Source organism: Ammodytes marinus (genome assembly GCF_949987685.1).
Source record: "Ammodytes marinus genome assembly, chromosome: 12".
NCBI lineage: Eukaryota > Metazoa > Chordata > Actinopteri > Uranoscopiformes > Ammodytidae > Ammodytes > Ammodytes marinus.
This window is the reverse complement of record NC_137216.1, coordinates 7,381,057-7,397,799: the sequence shown is the minus strand read 5'-3', so window position 1 is coordinate 7,397,799 and position 16,743 is coordinate 7,381,057. Positions and strand designations below refer to the sequence as shown.

General features: G+C 40.7%; 1 protein-coding gene across 1 annotated transcript; it reads right to left on the bottom strand.

The window, feature by feature from the left end:
* Nucleotides 1-3,985: 3,985 nt before the first annotated feature.
* Nucleotides 3,986-15,185, bottom strand: LOC307258470 (protein FAM171B-like; the record flags this gene model as incomplete). The annotated part of the gene is made up of 8 exons (XM_080037998.1): nt 3,986-4,835; nt 5,512-5,635; nt 6,513-6,629; nt 7,066-7,236; nt 7,505-7,663; nt 8,656-8,748; nt 9,824-10,057; nt 15,101-15,185. 8 exons carry the CDS (start codon nt 15,183-15,185, stop codon nt 3,986-3,988), a joined length of 1,833 nt encoding a protein of 610 aa, XP_079894124.1.
* Nucleotides 15,186-16,743: the final 1,558 nt, after the last annotated feature.

Here is a 16,743-nt window from a genome sequence, read left to right as displayed (position 1 = left end):
GGACCTAAAATTGAACCTTGTGGAACACCTTTGGTTATGGGTAAGAAACCAGATTGGATATTACCTAGCTTCACACATTGAGATCGGTCAGAAAGGTAATTACTGAACCAGCTACACGCATTTTCACTAATACCAATGTTAGCCAATTTATCTAATAGTAAAGATAAATTGGCTAACTTGCAGTGTACATTAGTATTTAGTGATGAATCATTGGTGTAGATCAGGGGTTTTCAAAGTGTGAGAGAGTGAGCCCCCCCTCAGAGAACAAATTTCAGCGGAGCCCCCCCCCCCCCCAAAAAAAAATATTTTACAAATTTAAACATGTTTTTGAAACATTCTAAACATTTTTGTGCTTCCTTTAAGCATGGATAATACTGACTGAGTGTGCATCGGAGTGAGAAAGATAGGCAGACAGACTTGCCCAAATTAGTGACTAGTTAAATGTCATTCACATACCCAGTGTTTTTTCGCTAGTGCCTCCAATGTCCTGCTGGAGGAGAATAGTAGCCAGTGGAGAACCAGACCCTCCTATGGGGGTCCGGGGGTATGCCCCCCCGGGAGATTTTTTTTCACCTTTTTAAAGTGAAATGCATGAATCTGGTGCACTTTGAGAGGACAATTAAGAGGCTAAATATGAGGAATTTTGTGTGAACAAATAATTTGGAGACACTGGGTCTGATGAATTAGAAGCTATTGAAGAAGGACACATGGATTTTCCATAAGAATATTAATTTAAAATAAACAAAATGTATGCAGGGTCCTCTGGGTTGGGCTTGGTGCTCTTTTTCTTTAACGAGACCTATTTCTCTGTGATTTACTGAATGCATTTAAATGCAGTGAGGGGAACGAAGCAGAAGAACTTGTGTCCAGCTATGCCGTGATCTTGGTATTTTTTTTTTTTTCTTTTACATATTCATCCGCGCCCCCCCTGCCATAACCCCGCGCCCCCCAAGGGGGGCGCGCCCCACAGTTTGAAAACCGCTGGTGTAGATCAATCTTTACAACGTGAAAGAAAACTTGCTGTATTACCAGCCTCACACACTGTAGGATGTCAGAGAGTAACAACTCTGTCTGTATTCAAGATAGATATTAAGCCCCCTCTGAGACCTGATCATTCTAAATGGGGTGTGGCTAAAACTGAAAACGTAAATGAAGGGAATAGATCGTTTTTAACAATGGAAATTAGTATTTTAAACTTTATTGTGTCATTGTTGGCAACCGATTGCGTTGTCGTTTACTAACGTAACATAATCTAGCCAAAAGGGTGCATTGGGAAAACAGGGACAGTGCAGATGAGATTACTTTATCGTGTTTGAAACTTGGCATCTAATTGCACTTTTCCACTACGGGCCATGGTACGGGCATCCTACTAATATTATTTTTGCTTCTTTATCCATTGCAGATTTCAGGACCACTCGATGTAACAGTTTGTCATAGCGACGCCACATGAAAGCAACGCCTCTTTCGCATTCCCCGTTCGTCAGCTACCAAAGACTGGAACGTCTGCACCTCATTATTTTACAACAACATGTTTTTTTGGTTTGCCATATTCTTGCTCTAGAGGGCAAATCGTCATAAGTTATTGTATGAAGGGGCACCAGTGGGCACAAAATCATTTTTTTCCCATGTAAAGGGCAGCCAATAAGGCACTTTCTCCCGTATTCACCACTCTAGAGGGCAATTGTTCAACCATGTAGGCACTGTAAGGGCATTAGAAGGGCACTCATTGAGGCACGTTATTGGATTTTCTTGTTCTAGATCGGAATTTCTTGTTCTAGAGGGCACATCATCATAATTTATTGTATGAAGGGGCACCATAGAGGGCACCCAATAATTTTTTTTACATGTAAAGGGCAGCCAATAAGGCACTTTCTCTCGTAATTCGCCACTCTTGAGGGCACTTCAGCACGCTTTTTCAACCATGGAGGAACGAGGGGGGGACGGACGGACCCCCCTGAGTCCGCCACTAGCGCACGTAACGTAGTTGTTGTGAATTGTCTCACCTTAGTGGAACAAAAACTGCACCGAAGTGGATCTTAAGATGTTAGTAGACAAAAACAAAGTGTGTGCCACTTACTGCATCTATTCGCTCTGCGGAGTTTCCGCAAAAATGCCAGTAGATATAATCTACAGCATTTGATTTCCTTAATCCCCTCCCATCCAACACTGTACATGTAAAGCAGAGTGTAGATGAGGGTGTAGTCCTGTTATGAAACGTGGCACACTGCAGCGATTGTGTCCTGACTATAGAGCATCTTCCTTAATGCATCTGTGAAGCATGTAGGATCCGGACATTGGAGACAGACCTGTTGCATTTTTAATTTGACCACATTGAGCCCCAAACAGTTTGAAGAAGTTTCGAGAAATGTGTCTTTGAGAGGAAGAGTAAGCAGTTAAGTCTGTAAAGTAACTTGTTTTCTATAGCTGATGAATAATTACAGCTGAATAAAAATTACAAACATTTCCTCCTTAAATTAGATTAAAAAGTAATAGTGAAGTAATGACTTTCTTCATATTGATGTTACTTTATCAAGTACACCAACATGTCTGCTTTAATGGAATTCCCAAGTAAATCTACCCAGTTACTTGTCACTCCTCTTATAGTGGAACATTTGATGACTTCCCCCAATACAAATATTTTACATTTCATTTAGTGTACTGCATTCAGAGAAAACATTGTTTTATACTGTATTAGCTACTAAAAATGCTCATCACCAACGCCAGTTTCTTGTATTAAAATATAATTATTAATTTCATGGCAATACAGTCTACACAAAAACATTCCCAATCCCAAATATAAATACAATTATTATTTTTTTTAAATAACAAACATCCAGTCATGATCATTTAGCCATGGTAGTGTTTCCATACATCTTTAGGCAGTACAAGTTAAAAGCAGGGCAGTGTTTGACCTTTAGTTATCAATCCTAATCACACCGCTGTGCATTAGTAGGACATGTTTCAAAAAGTGATCCATTCCTGTTTCAAACAGACTGCTAAGGCAGGAGATAACAGATAGGCTGGAACAAAGCAGGAATGGTAAGATTTTTTTTAGGACCAGTGACCACACTGCTTCGCACTTAAAAAAAAACATATTATTTATACAGGTACATCCCATTGAGACCGGAGACTCTTTTTCAAGGGAGACCTGTTACCATTCACAAACACATTCATACACCGATAGCAGGCTAACTATTGGGAGCAATATAGGGTTCAGTGTCTTGCTCATGGACACTTCAACATGTGGCGGGGGGACGGGGGATCGAACCACCGACTCTGAAGTTGAGTCCCACTACCCACTTCGCCACAGCCGCCCCAACTGTTAACACTCTACGTAGTAGATTCACAACAGTTTCAACCTAGACTGTGGGATCTGATTTTACAAATGGACATGTATACCCCCTAACTTGATTGGCATAATAATATTACTATATGTGACAAATAAGCAAAACTAGGTTAATAAGTCTCTTGTTATAACTGATTTAGCATTATTGACACACTTGAGGCTGGTTTCCATCCAAAGGGTCCCAAAAGGGTGGAGCTAAACACTGCAGTCTGATTGGTCGGCACAATAGTCATTTCCATGCGAAAGATATAAAGCTGTTAGTAGTCACCTCGTTAGACTGAAAAGTCTAGTGTTAAGAGAAAAATGTTGACTCGCAGCTTTTTGTTCATAAAGTGGCGTTTTTCCTTTTTATTGAATACATCAGTGTGCTATACTGAGTCCCGCTACTAAGATGTCACGATAATTACAAAGCCAGTGCCGTTCAACAGCTCTGACCCATAGACTATATGGGTCATCGCTGTCTTACATAAACCCGCCTACCAAGTAAGGGTATTGTCCACAGTGGAATCCCAAGCCAGATCTAGGGGTTTCCGTTCCCTGTCGAACCTTGCCATGCCAAACCAAATCAAACCAAACCGTGCTGCTCGGTGGAAACGTAGCATTAGAGGGCTGTAGGCATGGACACGTTGAGAGAGTTTTCTACTGCGGAGGCGCATGGTGTTGACCGCTGGATTTGCTTTTGACAAAAGTAGCATTGCGCTCCAGCGTTACAGCCCTCCTACCAGACGCCTGGTTCAGTTCGCTCATGTCCACCCCGGAGTCCAAGCTGGTGTCACGGCTCTCGCCCGGCCTCCGTCTCCTCTGCTGCTCTGACACTGAGTAGTGGATCTCGGCCGCGGGTTTGCCCTCCAGTGACACAAACCAGGCCCGAGGAGGGTGAAGGGAGGGCAGCTTAGAAAGGTCAGCCAAGGCGGGCACCGAGTGTCTGCTGTCCCCCATTTTACTTAACGTTCCTGGGACGGACGCTGACTCTCCGAGGCTGTAGTGACCCATGGATGTGTCGGCGGTGGAGGTTGATGCCGCCGGAACTCCAAGGTGGTCCTCAGTCTCTGCTGCCTGGTTGTGGGAAGCAGAAGGCCCTTTTGTCAGAGTATGGGACAAGCTGTCTTCACTCTGCTCCTCCATATGGAAGAACGCCGGAGCGTGGAGAATGGCAATGGGCTGATTGTAGAAAAACAAGTTGTCCGTCAGAGAGGCCGGAGCTCTGATCTGCTCTGTGTTTTTCTTATACAGACACTTGAGATCGTTCAGGTCAGTGTTTAGCTCCAGTTCGTCGCGCTCCACCGTAATGGCCACGGCGATGGGGTTGGCTATGACGTTGCCGCCGTTGTGCATAGAAGTAACAAGGCCATTGTGCCGACCATTCCCGATTCCCGTGAACGATTCTTCTGAAGACGCTTGAAGAACTTCCTGGTCACACGTGGAGGTGGTTTGGTCTTTAGTCATCACTGGTTGGTCCTTCTTTCTGTTTGAATCGTTGAGTGGACGTCTGTAAACAAGACAGAACATGTGTCTCAAACCGTGCCAGGCTTAAAAAAGAAAAAAACTTAACAGTTATTTCATTATTCGGAAAGCTTATCCTGCACACAACCAAGTACATGATTGCCACAGCTTATTAGTAGGGCTGGCCCGAATGCCATTTTTCAGGCTTCGAATATTCGTTGGTTTTTCCGAGCGAATATTCGTTCCAGAAAAACACACCATCAAAAACAACATTAAAAAAAATAAAAAATTTGATTTAAAAAAAACAAAACGTTAATAATCCCTCTATACTCCCTGGAACCGATTTTGACAGTATCTGCATATTTTGTTGAAGATTTACGCGCTCGGAGGTGAAGTAATGGATGCGCTATGACACTTAGTGATGTAATATCCTCCTAAATGAGCAATTCTACTACTACTACTACTACAATATTACTAACTTTTATATCCAAATATAAAATTATTTGATGACATTATATTGCAGTACTAGCTTCTTGCAAAAAAAAATGTTGAAAAAAAAAGAAGAAAAAAAAAAAAACGAAACTCCGAATACTAATTTAAGCTCCGAATACTAATTTTCCAAACGAGTATTCGAATATTCGAATAATTCGGGCCAGCCCTACTTATTAGTATCAGTAAGTGTATACTGTACGTACCAATATGAGATTAAAAGCCTCTCTTACCTGTGAAAGCACAATAACCAAACCAGAAGACCGAGGACTATGACAAGCGCTCCTCCAAGGACAAGCATCAGGAGGGATGAATGGCTCAGGATGAAGTCCATGGGGACGGCCAGTCCAAAGAAGCCTAAAGGACACAGATGGTTACAATCAAGACATACTGCAGATGTAACTGAACAAGGTGCTTTTATTTTCTTGCCTGTTTCAATGCATTATTTCTTTGACATAATTAATTGTGGCTTCCAAATTCAAACCATTACATTACACAGTAGGCAAACGACAACCATCGCACAATCAATTTTCTTCACCCATGCATTTCCATCTAACACATGTTTATTGATTGGCATGACATTCCCATGTCACCGCTGAACATGCAAAGGAGGAACGTATCCACAAATACCGAACACAGTTTATATCAACAGTCTTTTAATGTCTTTAGCAATAGTATCCAGCTGCAGCCCCGGAGACAAGCACCCTGGCGTGACAACGACACCCAGGCGTGACGGAAGTAACTGTGGTGTGACGGACGTTACCTGCTTCTAAGTTGTAAACAACGTCAAACAATAACAAGACAGCAGACCGATACTAAGTTTGTGTTATTTATATTGTTTTGGCGATTAGGTTCAGGCATCACAGTTGGGTGGTTAGGGTTAGGGCAAGGGGACAGGGAGAGGTTAGAATATCTAGAACATTGACGGAATACGGCGACGGCCATCTTGAGTACGTCACGTCAAACAATAAAAAAGACCGCAGACCGATAGGCTACAAAATTTCGGTTATTTAGGCCTATATTGTTTTGAGGATTAGGTTCAGGCATCATAGCTGGGTGGTTAGGCTTAGGGCAAATGAGTGACATAGCAGACATGTCATGGAAGCTAAATAGTCAAATATCACGTCCGTCACACCACAGTTACTTCCGTCACGCCTGGGTGTTGTTGTCACGCCAGGGTAATTGTCTCCGGGGCTGCAGCTGGACCCTACTCGTCTTTAGGGCGAACACTTGCCTCTGGTAGGAGACACAGGTGCTGCTATCCAGTAGCCGAGGTGAGGAGCTGTGAAGGTCCACATGAGTTTTCCTTCTACTGACTCCACCTTACCTAGTCCTTTCCTCATCCATCCACCTAGACAGAAAACAAAACAACAAAACAAACTCATCTAAATGTTTTGTGTAATATTGTCTTAAATTCCCTAAGAAGATCCCACAGATCTTAAAATAATGGCTAATGTCACTTCTACACTTTCCCTGGGGGCATACTAGGGGCATTTGAGGTTCCCTTCTGGGTGCACTTTAGTTCAAAAATGTCACTCTTTCTTTTCTACCATAGGGGCATCGCGGTAGCACATTACTTTACTTGTTTTTTACCTGAAGGGGGCACACTGATGGGACAGTTCCACGCTCCTTTTTAACCCATAGGTAACATCAGAGGAACATTTGAACAGCTTGCATAAATGAAGTGTGTGACACCTAATTTATGCAACAATACTATTGACTCCGTTATCTGAGGGCTGTAAGCACCCACAGGCCTCCCGTTTGTTAACATCGTGACCTCCACTCACCAGTGGTCCGGTTAAAGAACCATGCTGGAACTACATCTGAAGGCTGAAGTCCAAAGCTGGGAGTAATGCTGAGGCTGATCCCGATGGCTCCACTCACATGTATCTCCTCGCCTCCAGAGAAAAGCTGCACGCTGACAGCCGCCACCGGACTCAGCTCCACACCGACGTATCCTTGAAAAGAAGAGGAGCTAATGCTTAAGGGAAGATGTGGACCAGATGGATTCAATTGATCTGTTTTTTGCTGGATGAAATTGTCTGGAATTAAATGTTGGTACTTGGGCTACCACAGTTTTTTAATCATCCATAGGAACTTGTATACTTACATTTTGTCATCTACAATCGGCAATTCAATGCAACATAGACTAGAAGAACCTTGTGTCATTTTTCTGAAGAAATGATTCTTGCATAATGCTGTCACTGAAACCCACACTACATGTACCTGATTTGCTGCTCACGATGCCCAGTGTGTTCAGAAAGCTGTCCTCCTCCGACGGCAGCTTGGGAATGGTCAGGTAGGCTTCTATAGACGTGACGTTACTGCTGTCTGTCAGATTGAGCAGCCTCTTGGGAAACTGGACAGTGGGCTGCGACGAAGCATCTACAAAAGAAGGAAAATGTGATTTTATTTTATTTATTGGGATCTACATTAGCTGGGGCCATAGCCAGAGCTAATGGTGTTCACCCCCCAACACCTATTGCATCTATACATTGCAGTGCATAATTACATTGAACAACAATCACAACATTAAAGGTGGAGTCAGTGAATCTGGGGAACGCTTTTTGGTAAAATCACTTTTTTGTCAAAATCAGGGAATATCGGCTCACAATCTATAACCTGTCCGAACTGTGTGTGCTGAATTTTGTTTTATGTGAATACACATCCTAGGCTTTGTGCCAATGGTATGGAAACAAAAGGGGACCCATCATAGCTAGCAACATACCCGTTTACAGAGCATAGGCTGTGTATTTATGTGCACTGGATTTCTTACAGGTAGCGGGGTTCGTGAGGAAATATTCACTGATTTCTACAAACAGTGATTTTGACAACAAGCGTTCTCCAGAATCGCTGACTCCACCTTTAACTGTTACACAACAACATTCAAAGCTCAACACAACACAACACAGAACATAGTTCGAATTACTCAAATAATGTAGAGATAAACATATAAAGATAAATATGACATGAGTCAATGATGGTGGACAGACAAAACGTAAAACCTTTTATAAGATTATTTATTTTGATGGAAATAGCAGCAACCATCGTATAACAGCTGAGTTTACAACCTTTTTTTTTTGTATTTTCCCTTAAGGGCAGCTATTATCTTTGGCTATCATAATGTCTGTCATTAAATCTATGCTTGTGCTGAATATCAAAAGGAAAAAATTAAAAGTATGACTTAAATGACAAAATGCCAAGATGACGTCACTCCAGTCTCACTTTGTCTATATATGTTGTCTGCATGTAATTTTGTTGTGTTTGTCCCACTGTCATTATCCGTTAGCGTGCTGCCCTTAACAGTACCCTGTAGTGAAAAAGAATTTCCCCTTGGGGACAATAAAGTCAAAAGTCTTAAACGATATGTACCGTACCAGATGCTTTTCCGGTGATCAGGACAGAATCATCAAAGAGCCAGATGTTCCCCTGATTTACAGCGAGCAGTGACACTGTCACAGAGGAAAATACTGCAGCAATGGTGGAAGAGAAGGGGAGAGGATGAAGAAAATTAAGTGATTTGTTTATAAACCGTTTCTCCACTAGATGTCAGTGTAACATTGTGTTACACTGTATTGAGTTGGGTATCAGCCTTATACAGTACATGGATTTATCAAAACGTTTACTACACAAAGAATAGCTCAAGGGGCGGCAGTGGCGAAGTGGGCAAGGAGGTCGCCTCTGAAGTGCAGGGTCGGAGGTTTGATCCCCCGCCTACCCGCCACATGTCGAAATGTCTTTGGGCAAGACATTGAACCCCGAATTGCTCCAAATAGTTAGCTTACACCCTGCATGGTAGCTGCTACTATCGGTGTATGAATGTGTGTGTGATTGGGTGAATGTGTACAAGACAATGTAGAGCTCTTTGAGTCTGTGTAAAACCAGGGAAAAACGCTATATAAGTGTAGTCCATTTACCAAGGTTCAAGATGTAGTCCTTTGCTGTAGATGGCAGACAGGCCAGAAGAAACACCACATCCAGATGTGGGTTATACAATGATCCTAAATGATTTTGCTTTGATGCCAAGCCAAATGAGTTGTGAAATTGGCAACATTTGGCCACGCAATGACAACCAAGTTTGGAAGTGCAATGAAGCCTTTGAAGCTCTGTATCTTTTTGTGATTTTTTTAAAACTTTTGTATTATTTTGTAGTTATAATTGGTGTAGTGAAAACCTTAAAGGTGGAGTCAACAATTCTGGAGAACGCTTTTTGTCACAATCAGTGAATATCTCCTCATAACCTGCTACCTTTCCATACTGTGTGTGCAATAAAAAAAATCTGGTGTATGTTGTGAGGAGATGTTCACTGATCTTTTCAAAAAATAGATTTTAAAAACAAGTATTCTCCAGAATCGCAGATTCCACCTTTAACGCTGGCATGGAAGAGCAGATTGTATGACATTTCTTACACACTTTTAACCATAAAAACATTCTAGCCGATGATGAACGAAAACAATGACACCGCCTTCCTTATTTCCATCCATTTGATAAAGCTCATTGTCTGTGGTTTCTCAGATGAACAATCTCCACCATTAAATATCTTACTTGGCATTCTGTTGGCTCTGCAGGGCAGCAGTTTGCACATGTAACCCTCCTTGCTGGCCACTATTGTGATGGGCACCCCGGCTTGGTAAGGTACATGGAGCAAAACACCACCGTCGTCCCCAGTGAGAGCTGTGTTGGTCCGGGTGTAGTTCACGTAGACGTCCACCACTGCCTGGCTCAGGGACTGGCCACTCAGCACATTGTTGACCTGCACCTTCAGGTTAAAGCCAGAATCTGGGATGGAGAAAAATAAGGAGATTTGGTTAAGACAAAGCTCGGTTGCCTAATGAAGCCAATTGCATTGTATTAAGGATGTGCTTCCTAAAACTGGTGGTCAAAATACCTAGAATGTCCTTACCTACAATATGATGTAACCAACAAGAACACCACACATTGAAGTCTAATAAATTGCATCTCTCTGAAATTCTCTAAGCAAAGTTATTGTAAGGTGTTCCTGTTATTTTGTACGCCCCTTTTTGTATGCAGTACGACCATAATGCTTTAATGCTTTATTACCAGAATGGAGTTGGCTGCATTTCCAATTAAAGGTGGAGTCTGAGATTCTGGAGAATTCTTGTTATCAAATCCCTTTTTGTCCAAATCAGTGAATATCTGCTCACGATCCGCTACCTGTCTGTACTGAGGACCCGCTGATAAAAGACATTCCAGTGTTAATACACAGCCTAGGGTCTATAAACGGGCATGTTCCTATAATGATATGTGCCCCCTTTTTTAAATACCAGTTCATCATTAAAACATTTTTACAGCGCACAGCACACAGTACGAACATGTCGTAGATTGTGAGGATATATTCATTGATTTGGACAAATAGTGATTTGGATAATAGCTGACTCCACCTTTAACCTTGACGAGTCCTTATTGACAACATAACAGGAGAAGTCATTTGCAGAATCTCTAGTATGTCAAAATCAATTCATCTCTTCAGATCTTAAAGAAGTGGACACAGATACAAATGGAGAAAACTGGCCGGATAGTAAAGTTTATAGTATAGTAAAGCAGATTGTTAATTCAAGACACCATTATGCTACATCAGCATGCATAAAGCAAAGTACAGTATGTTTCCAATAATGAGATTCTCCTCAGGGAGCCCCAATCATTATATCTTTACAGGTAAAGCTCCAAGACAGTCTCATTTGTGGTTATAATGATTATAAGTAACACCTTATCTACACATCCAATTATCCACTTTCACACAGTGCAGCATCAGGCACAAGTCTCAGGGGTAAAGAGCTGTACCACAATTAGGGAATACTAGATAAATGCATCACTAGTAACCTTTAGGAATAAATATTGGTTATGCAGATGAGCGTATCCCACCAAGGATCAATGCAATGTATTAAAGCTGAACTCAACATTATTTACCATGTAAACTATGGATCAAATGACACAAAGGAACATTTAAATGCTGAGTATATGATTTCCAGAGAACGCTTGTGTGTATTTTGAACTAACTGCACAGTGATTTGACCCTCCAGGCCCAGTGCAAGACAGTTATTAAAATATTCACTTCAGGAGTTGTTAGAGAGCAAAATGAATAGTGAATGAATAGTACAACTCTTTACCTCTGAGACTTGTGGCTGATGCTGCACTGTGTGAAAGTGTATAATTGGGTGTAGATAAGGTGTTACTTATAATCATTAGACTGCAAATGAGACTGTCTTGGAGCTTTACCTGTAAAGATATAATGATTGGGGCTCCCTAAGGAGAATCAAATTATTGGAAACTACTTAACTTTATGCATGTAGCATAATGCTGTGTTGAATTAACAAACTGCTTTATTATGAATGCATTTCACAATATGAATGCTAATGTCGTACATGCAAATAAGCAACTGTGTGCTAACATTTTCACCGCAATACTGGGGTAGGAATAATGTGAAAATTTTGATGTGGACAACTATTCAGGTGACATGGCATGAGGCTTGACCAGCGCATATATGACTGTAAAAAAATCTAAAGTTTAAGTACATTATGGGAGCCATGAATCTAATCAGCCGTCTCTTCATTGACCCTGGACGGATACAATATAGTATTAATTTTGTGCAAGGAGGCCATAAAAAAGGGTTATTAGACTGTTAATCTTTAACTAAATGCTGCAGTATTGCTAGAGCAGTAATCTAAGATGTCATAATGTCGAGAGTATTTTTGCAGCGGCAGTTTAATTTGCTGCCTGTCTGATTGCTTATAATCCTTTATGTTTACAGATCTGCCAGAGCTTTGCTGAAAACTGGTGAAGCCATGCCTTGTAAAATATGCTAGCAGCTTTTCTCAATATTTCAACCATGTGCCAAAAACCAGATAACCAGATTATCCCATATCAGTGCCCCTGAACAATTCCCTGTGATCAGAAGCAGAATGCCTGAAAACTGTCAGGAGTGCCTACTTTTTTCAGCCACACTATAAAACAAACATGTAGATTGGGCAGTGTGAGGGTGGACCCTCTGGGATACAGTGATTATTATGGGCAAGAGGAGGCTTGTTTTGGGGAGAGAGGCAGCCCTCCATGTTAAGTGTTCTGCCTAAGGGTGACAGACAAAGCAGAAAGGGGGTCATCACATCTGAAGTGGAGGTGCTACGTGCCAGATTACTATAATCTCTCCATTTGGCGAAACTGAGCCCCGCCACAAAGAGGTTTATGAGATGGATTGAAATGGGCCGTCTGAGGGCAGAGGAGAAATAGTATCTCCCATGTTGTGTGTGGATGTGGCTTGTTAATCAGGCGCAAAAAAAGCACTGGTGTCCATTAAGAAAAAGTAATTTATACTGGAGTTATACTGTACGAGTTTTGAAATGCTTTCTTTATCATGGTGAGAAAAGTCTAAATAAATTGTCAATTCACCTTTTTGTCAAAAGCTGTGAATCTCCTCAAGATCTGCTACCTGTGTGTGTGCGCTGCAAAATATCTGATGTTAACACACAGCCTACGCTCTGTACACGGGTATGTAAACAAAGGGTAGCCTATAAACAAAGGGGCCCACCGTAGCTACAAAAGGTGATTTTGACAACAAGCATTCTCCAGAATCACTGACTCCACCTTTAATTGCATGACAAAGATGTTTCCATGGATCAAACATTACATTTGTAAAAACATAAATCAATTAAAAAAAGTCTTAGTAATGTCTCTAAGGCAGTAAATATTAGAATGGCAAGTTAAAAATATTGAAAACAAAATGTCTTTCTCAAGTTTCTAATGAATCAAGCAGATTCAGCTTTACATACAATTATCATTCCAGCACAGACTATGATGAAAATCTAAATTTGCAGGGAGGAGCACAAACATGTTGACTGGCCATTTCTGTTAGACCACCGAGCGGCACAAACAGATGGTCCAACGGGGACTTATCTCTGGTGACCCCCACACAGAAATACTTGTGTGTGTGTGTGTGTGTGTGTGTGTGTGTGTGTGTGTGTGTGTGTGTGTGTGTGTGTGTGTGTGTGTGTGTGTTTGTGTTTGTGTGTGTGTGTGTGTGTGTGTGTGTGTGTGTGTGTGTGTGTGTGTGTGTGTGTGCGTGCGTGCATATGTGAGTGTGTTGGAATCAGGCCATACATTCCACTGACGGAGGAAATAAACAAGAGCATGCTTTGGTATCTGGGCCAAATGGGCCTTAAGGCGAGAGTCAGCAATATCAAACTGAAGTGAGACAATTTAAGAAGATGCTTAATGTGGGATTGGGTAAGGGGTGTGTGGCATGATGACAAGCACACCTCCTGCAGTGTACAATCCTCCCCCCATGGGGCAAAAATATGATTAACTTTTCAAATCTGTAGCTCTCGACTCAATGAAAACAATGAAGATGTCAATCTTAGCACAGGAGAACTGCCCTTCTGATTCAAGGAAATAGGTGGTTTTTGGACATCTGAATTTCTCTGTTCTCTTTCTTTTGTATTTATATATAGATATAGATAGAAGCAGAATGTATTTTTCCAAGTGTTTCGAGCCCACAGCACAGACGACAGGCTCATGTGATGACGGATGGCAATGCACTCCTACGGCAACATGAATTAGTCATGAATCAGTTGATAAGTGAACAGGGTCACAGATCCACACACACACACACACACACACACACACACACACACACATACACCACCGCTCTGCTGTAAACAAGGAGGGAGACTGTCATGTGAAGTGCATGTGTGAGTGAGTGAGACAGACAGAGAGACATGTTCTGTAGAGGGAGGCAGTGCATAATTTCACAGCCAACTGGAAGCACACTGTGTTAGGTGAAAAGAAGAATGAGTCTGCTGTGATGTCAAGGAAAGATGATGCAGAGTGAATTATATTAAAGGGATAGTTCAGTATTTGTGTGGGGATGTATGAGGTACTTATGCATAGTCCGTCTGTCACCTTATTGAGATCAGCGCAGTCATTTTGAGGAGTTTGGGGAAGACCTAGCTGTAGCACAACACACAAGCAACAGGCTAACTATGGATAAGAAACTCATACAACACCACTTCAAAAATACTGAATTATCCCTTTAAAGCGAGATACTGAAGGTTAATAGGGAAACATTTTTAACTTATACATATCAAGATGAAACGTTGACAGTTGATTACGTGCCTTAAACATTTTTTTTCTGTATTACATCAATGTTTCAGAAATGTTGGAATGAAAATGTTGCAGTTTGTGCCAAAATATGCGTCAATTTGCATCTATTTGCAAAAATTGAACAGCGCTTGAAAACAGATTGTTTCTGCATGTGGTGTCGCGCCATATAAGGGTCTCCTGTCTGAGCTGCTTAAAATGCGCACTCATTTGTTTTGATGGGCAACACGCTTTGCCAACTCCCAAGTCATTTTAAAGTGTTTAAACATGGCCTACAAAATATTTCTAAATGACGCACATATGCACTGATACGTTGCTGCCTTGCTTGTTGCTGCTGCTTGTGCATTGAAATGATGACAGATGGAGAAACCGTTACTCATGTAGTGACAGCAGCACCATTACTCATCAACAGATCAGTAGATCTGAGTGCAAATCCTCGAATATACAGATGGCCACGGCAGACAGACTATAATCTGTTAGGAAAGGAGCTGTAATATGGTTTATATAAACTAGTAAAAAATAATAATAAAAAATTATCAAAATACCAAAAATAATCCTTATTTTCGAGCTACAATGTCCTTTATTAAACATCTCAATGGTAGCTGGAGTTTGAACTGAAATTAAAATTGCCCCGAGACCTATTACAAACCTGATGGAGGCTCGAGCAGTTGTTGTTGGTGCTGAAAGGACTGTTGTTTCAAGTGATCCCACTTTGAAAAGTTGCCGTCATTGATATGCGCAGAGCGTCCAGTTGGAGTTGGAGTGACCTCTCCTCCTCCAGACCAGGCGTCCCCATTCCCGCATGCGATCAGCGCAAATAACGCACACAGCAACACGCGCATGACTTTCAAAAGAGAAGGGGGAAAAAAGGTTGATCGGTGTCACTTTTAATTTACTGCCCACCGGTTCCAAATGTTCATCTCGATCTGACAACTTGTTCGCGAGCAGAGCAGCCCTCCCTCTCCGCTCACCATCACACATCCACACTGATGCCAGTGACAGCCACTTCTAAACTCCTCCCCTTTAAGCTGCTCCGTGAGGCCCAGATAGAGAGCTGCTTTATATGTCTGTTCATTTGAAATCAGCTCATATCAGCTTTAAAGGCAGACAGATCATAAATCAATGTTCCCAAAGTATTACAGTAAATTATGAACCTGGAGGACGATTGGAAAAATACACAACATTTAAATGTATCTAAAATAAATAAATAAATACATAATAAAATAAAAGGTATCAATTCATTATATGATTTATTTTATTTTATAAACATCAGTAAACTCAAACTACTAACATTGAATATATTCCACAGCTACTCCCCCACATGGAGCATTGTACTGGGGATCGATGAGATGGATAAACTCCAGATAGATTTTTGTTTCGGTATTTTCAAAGAAAACAAAACAAATATATTAATTAATCCATCTATCTATCCATCCATACATCCATCCATCTATCTATCTATTTTTGATTTGATTCAATTTATTTCAGACATATCAAACATACAAAACAAAATGAAAATCATGGAAATACAATAAACAAAAATTATGTTTTCACAAAAAAATAAAATAAAACAAATTATCTGTATTGCTGAGATATGCCTGAAAAGGAGCAGGAAGAAGTATACACTTATTTAATCCTACCCCTTTTCCATAGTAAAAAAATAAAAAATAAAAATATTTATTAAATTAAAAAATAAAAATATTTATTATATTCGCTTCTCTTAATCCATATATTCTCTGTACAATTGCCGATATATTTGCCATTTACGAACTATACATACATACAACTTAATATACTATAAATATTTTATATTTTTTATATTTTATATATTTATACAATGCATATATCTATATTTATATTTATATTTATAAACAATCAATATATCCATATCTACATACATATCTATACAATCAGTATATATATCCATATACTTATAATTTCCTTCTTACTTCACACCCTCATCCCTGTACCTTTTGAAAATCATTGCTTTGAACCTTTTTTAAACTGGATCATGTTTGGACATTGCTTTAGCTCCGTCCATGCTCATCCCATTCCACAGTTTCACACCCCCAATTGAGATGCAATGACATTTTAAAGTCATGCGTACCGCCAGTGTCTTAAAGTTTAACTGTTGCCATCTATCTATCTATCTATCTATCTATCTATCTATCTATCTATCTATCTATCTATCTATCTATCTATCTATCTATCTATCTATCTATCTATCTATCTATCTAGATGTATATCTGTCTATCTGTCTGTCTGTCTGTCTGTCTGTCTGTCTGTCTGTCTGTCTGTCTATCTATCTACTGTATCTATCGATCAACATAATAGAAACGGCAGGCCACTGCAGT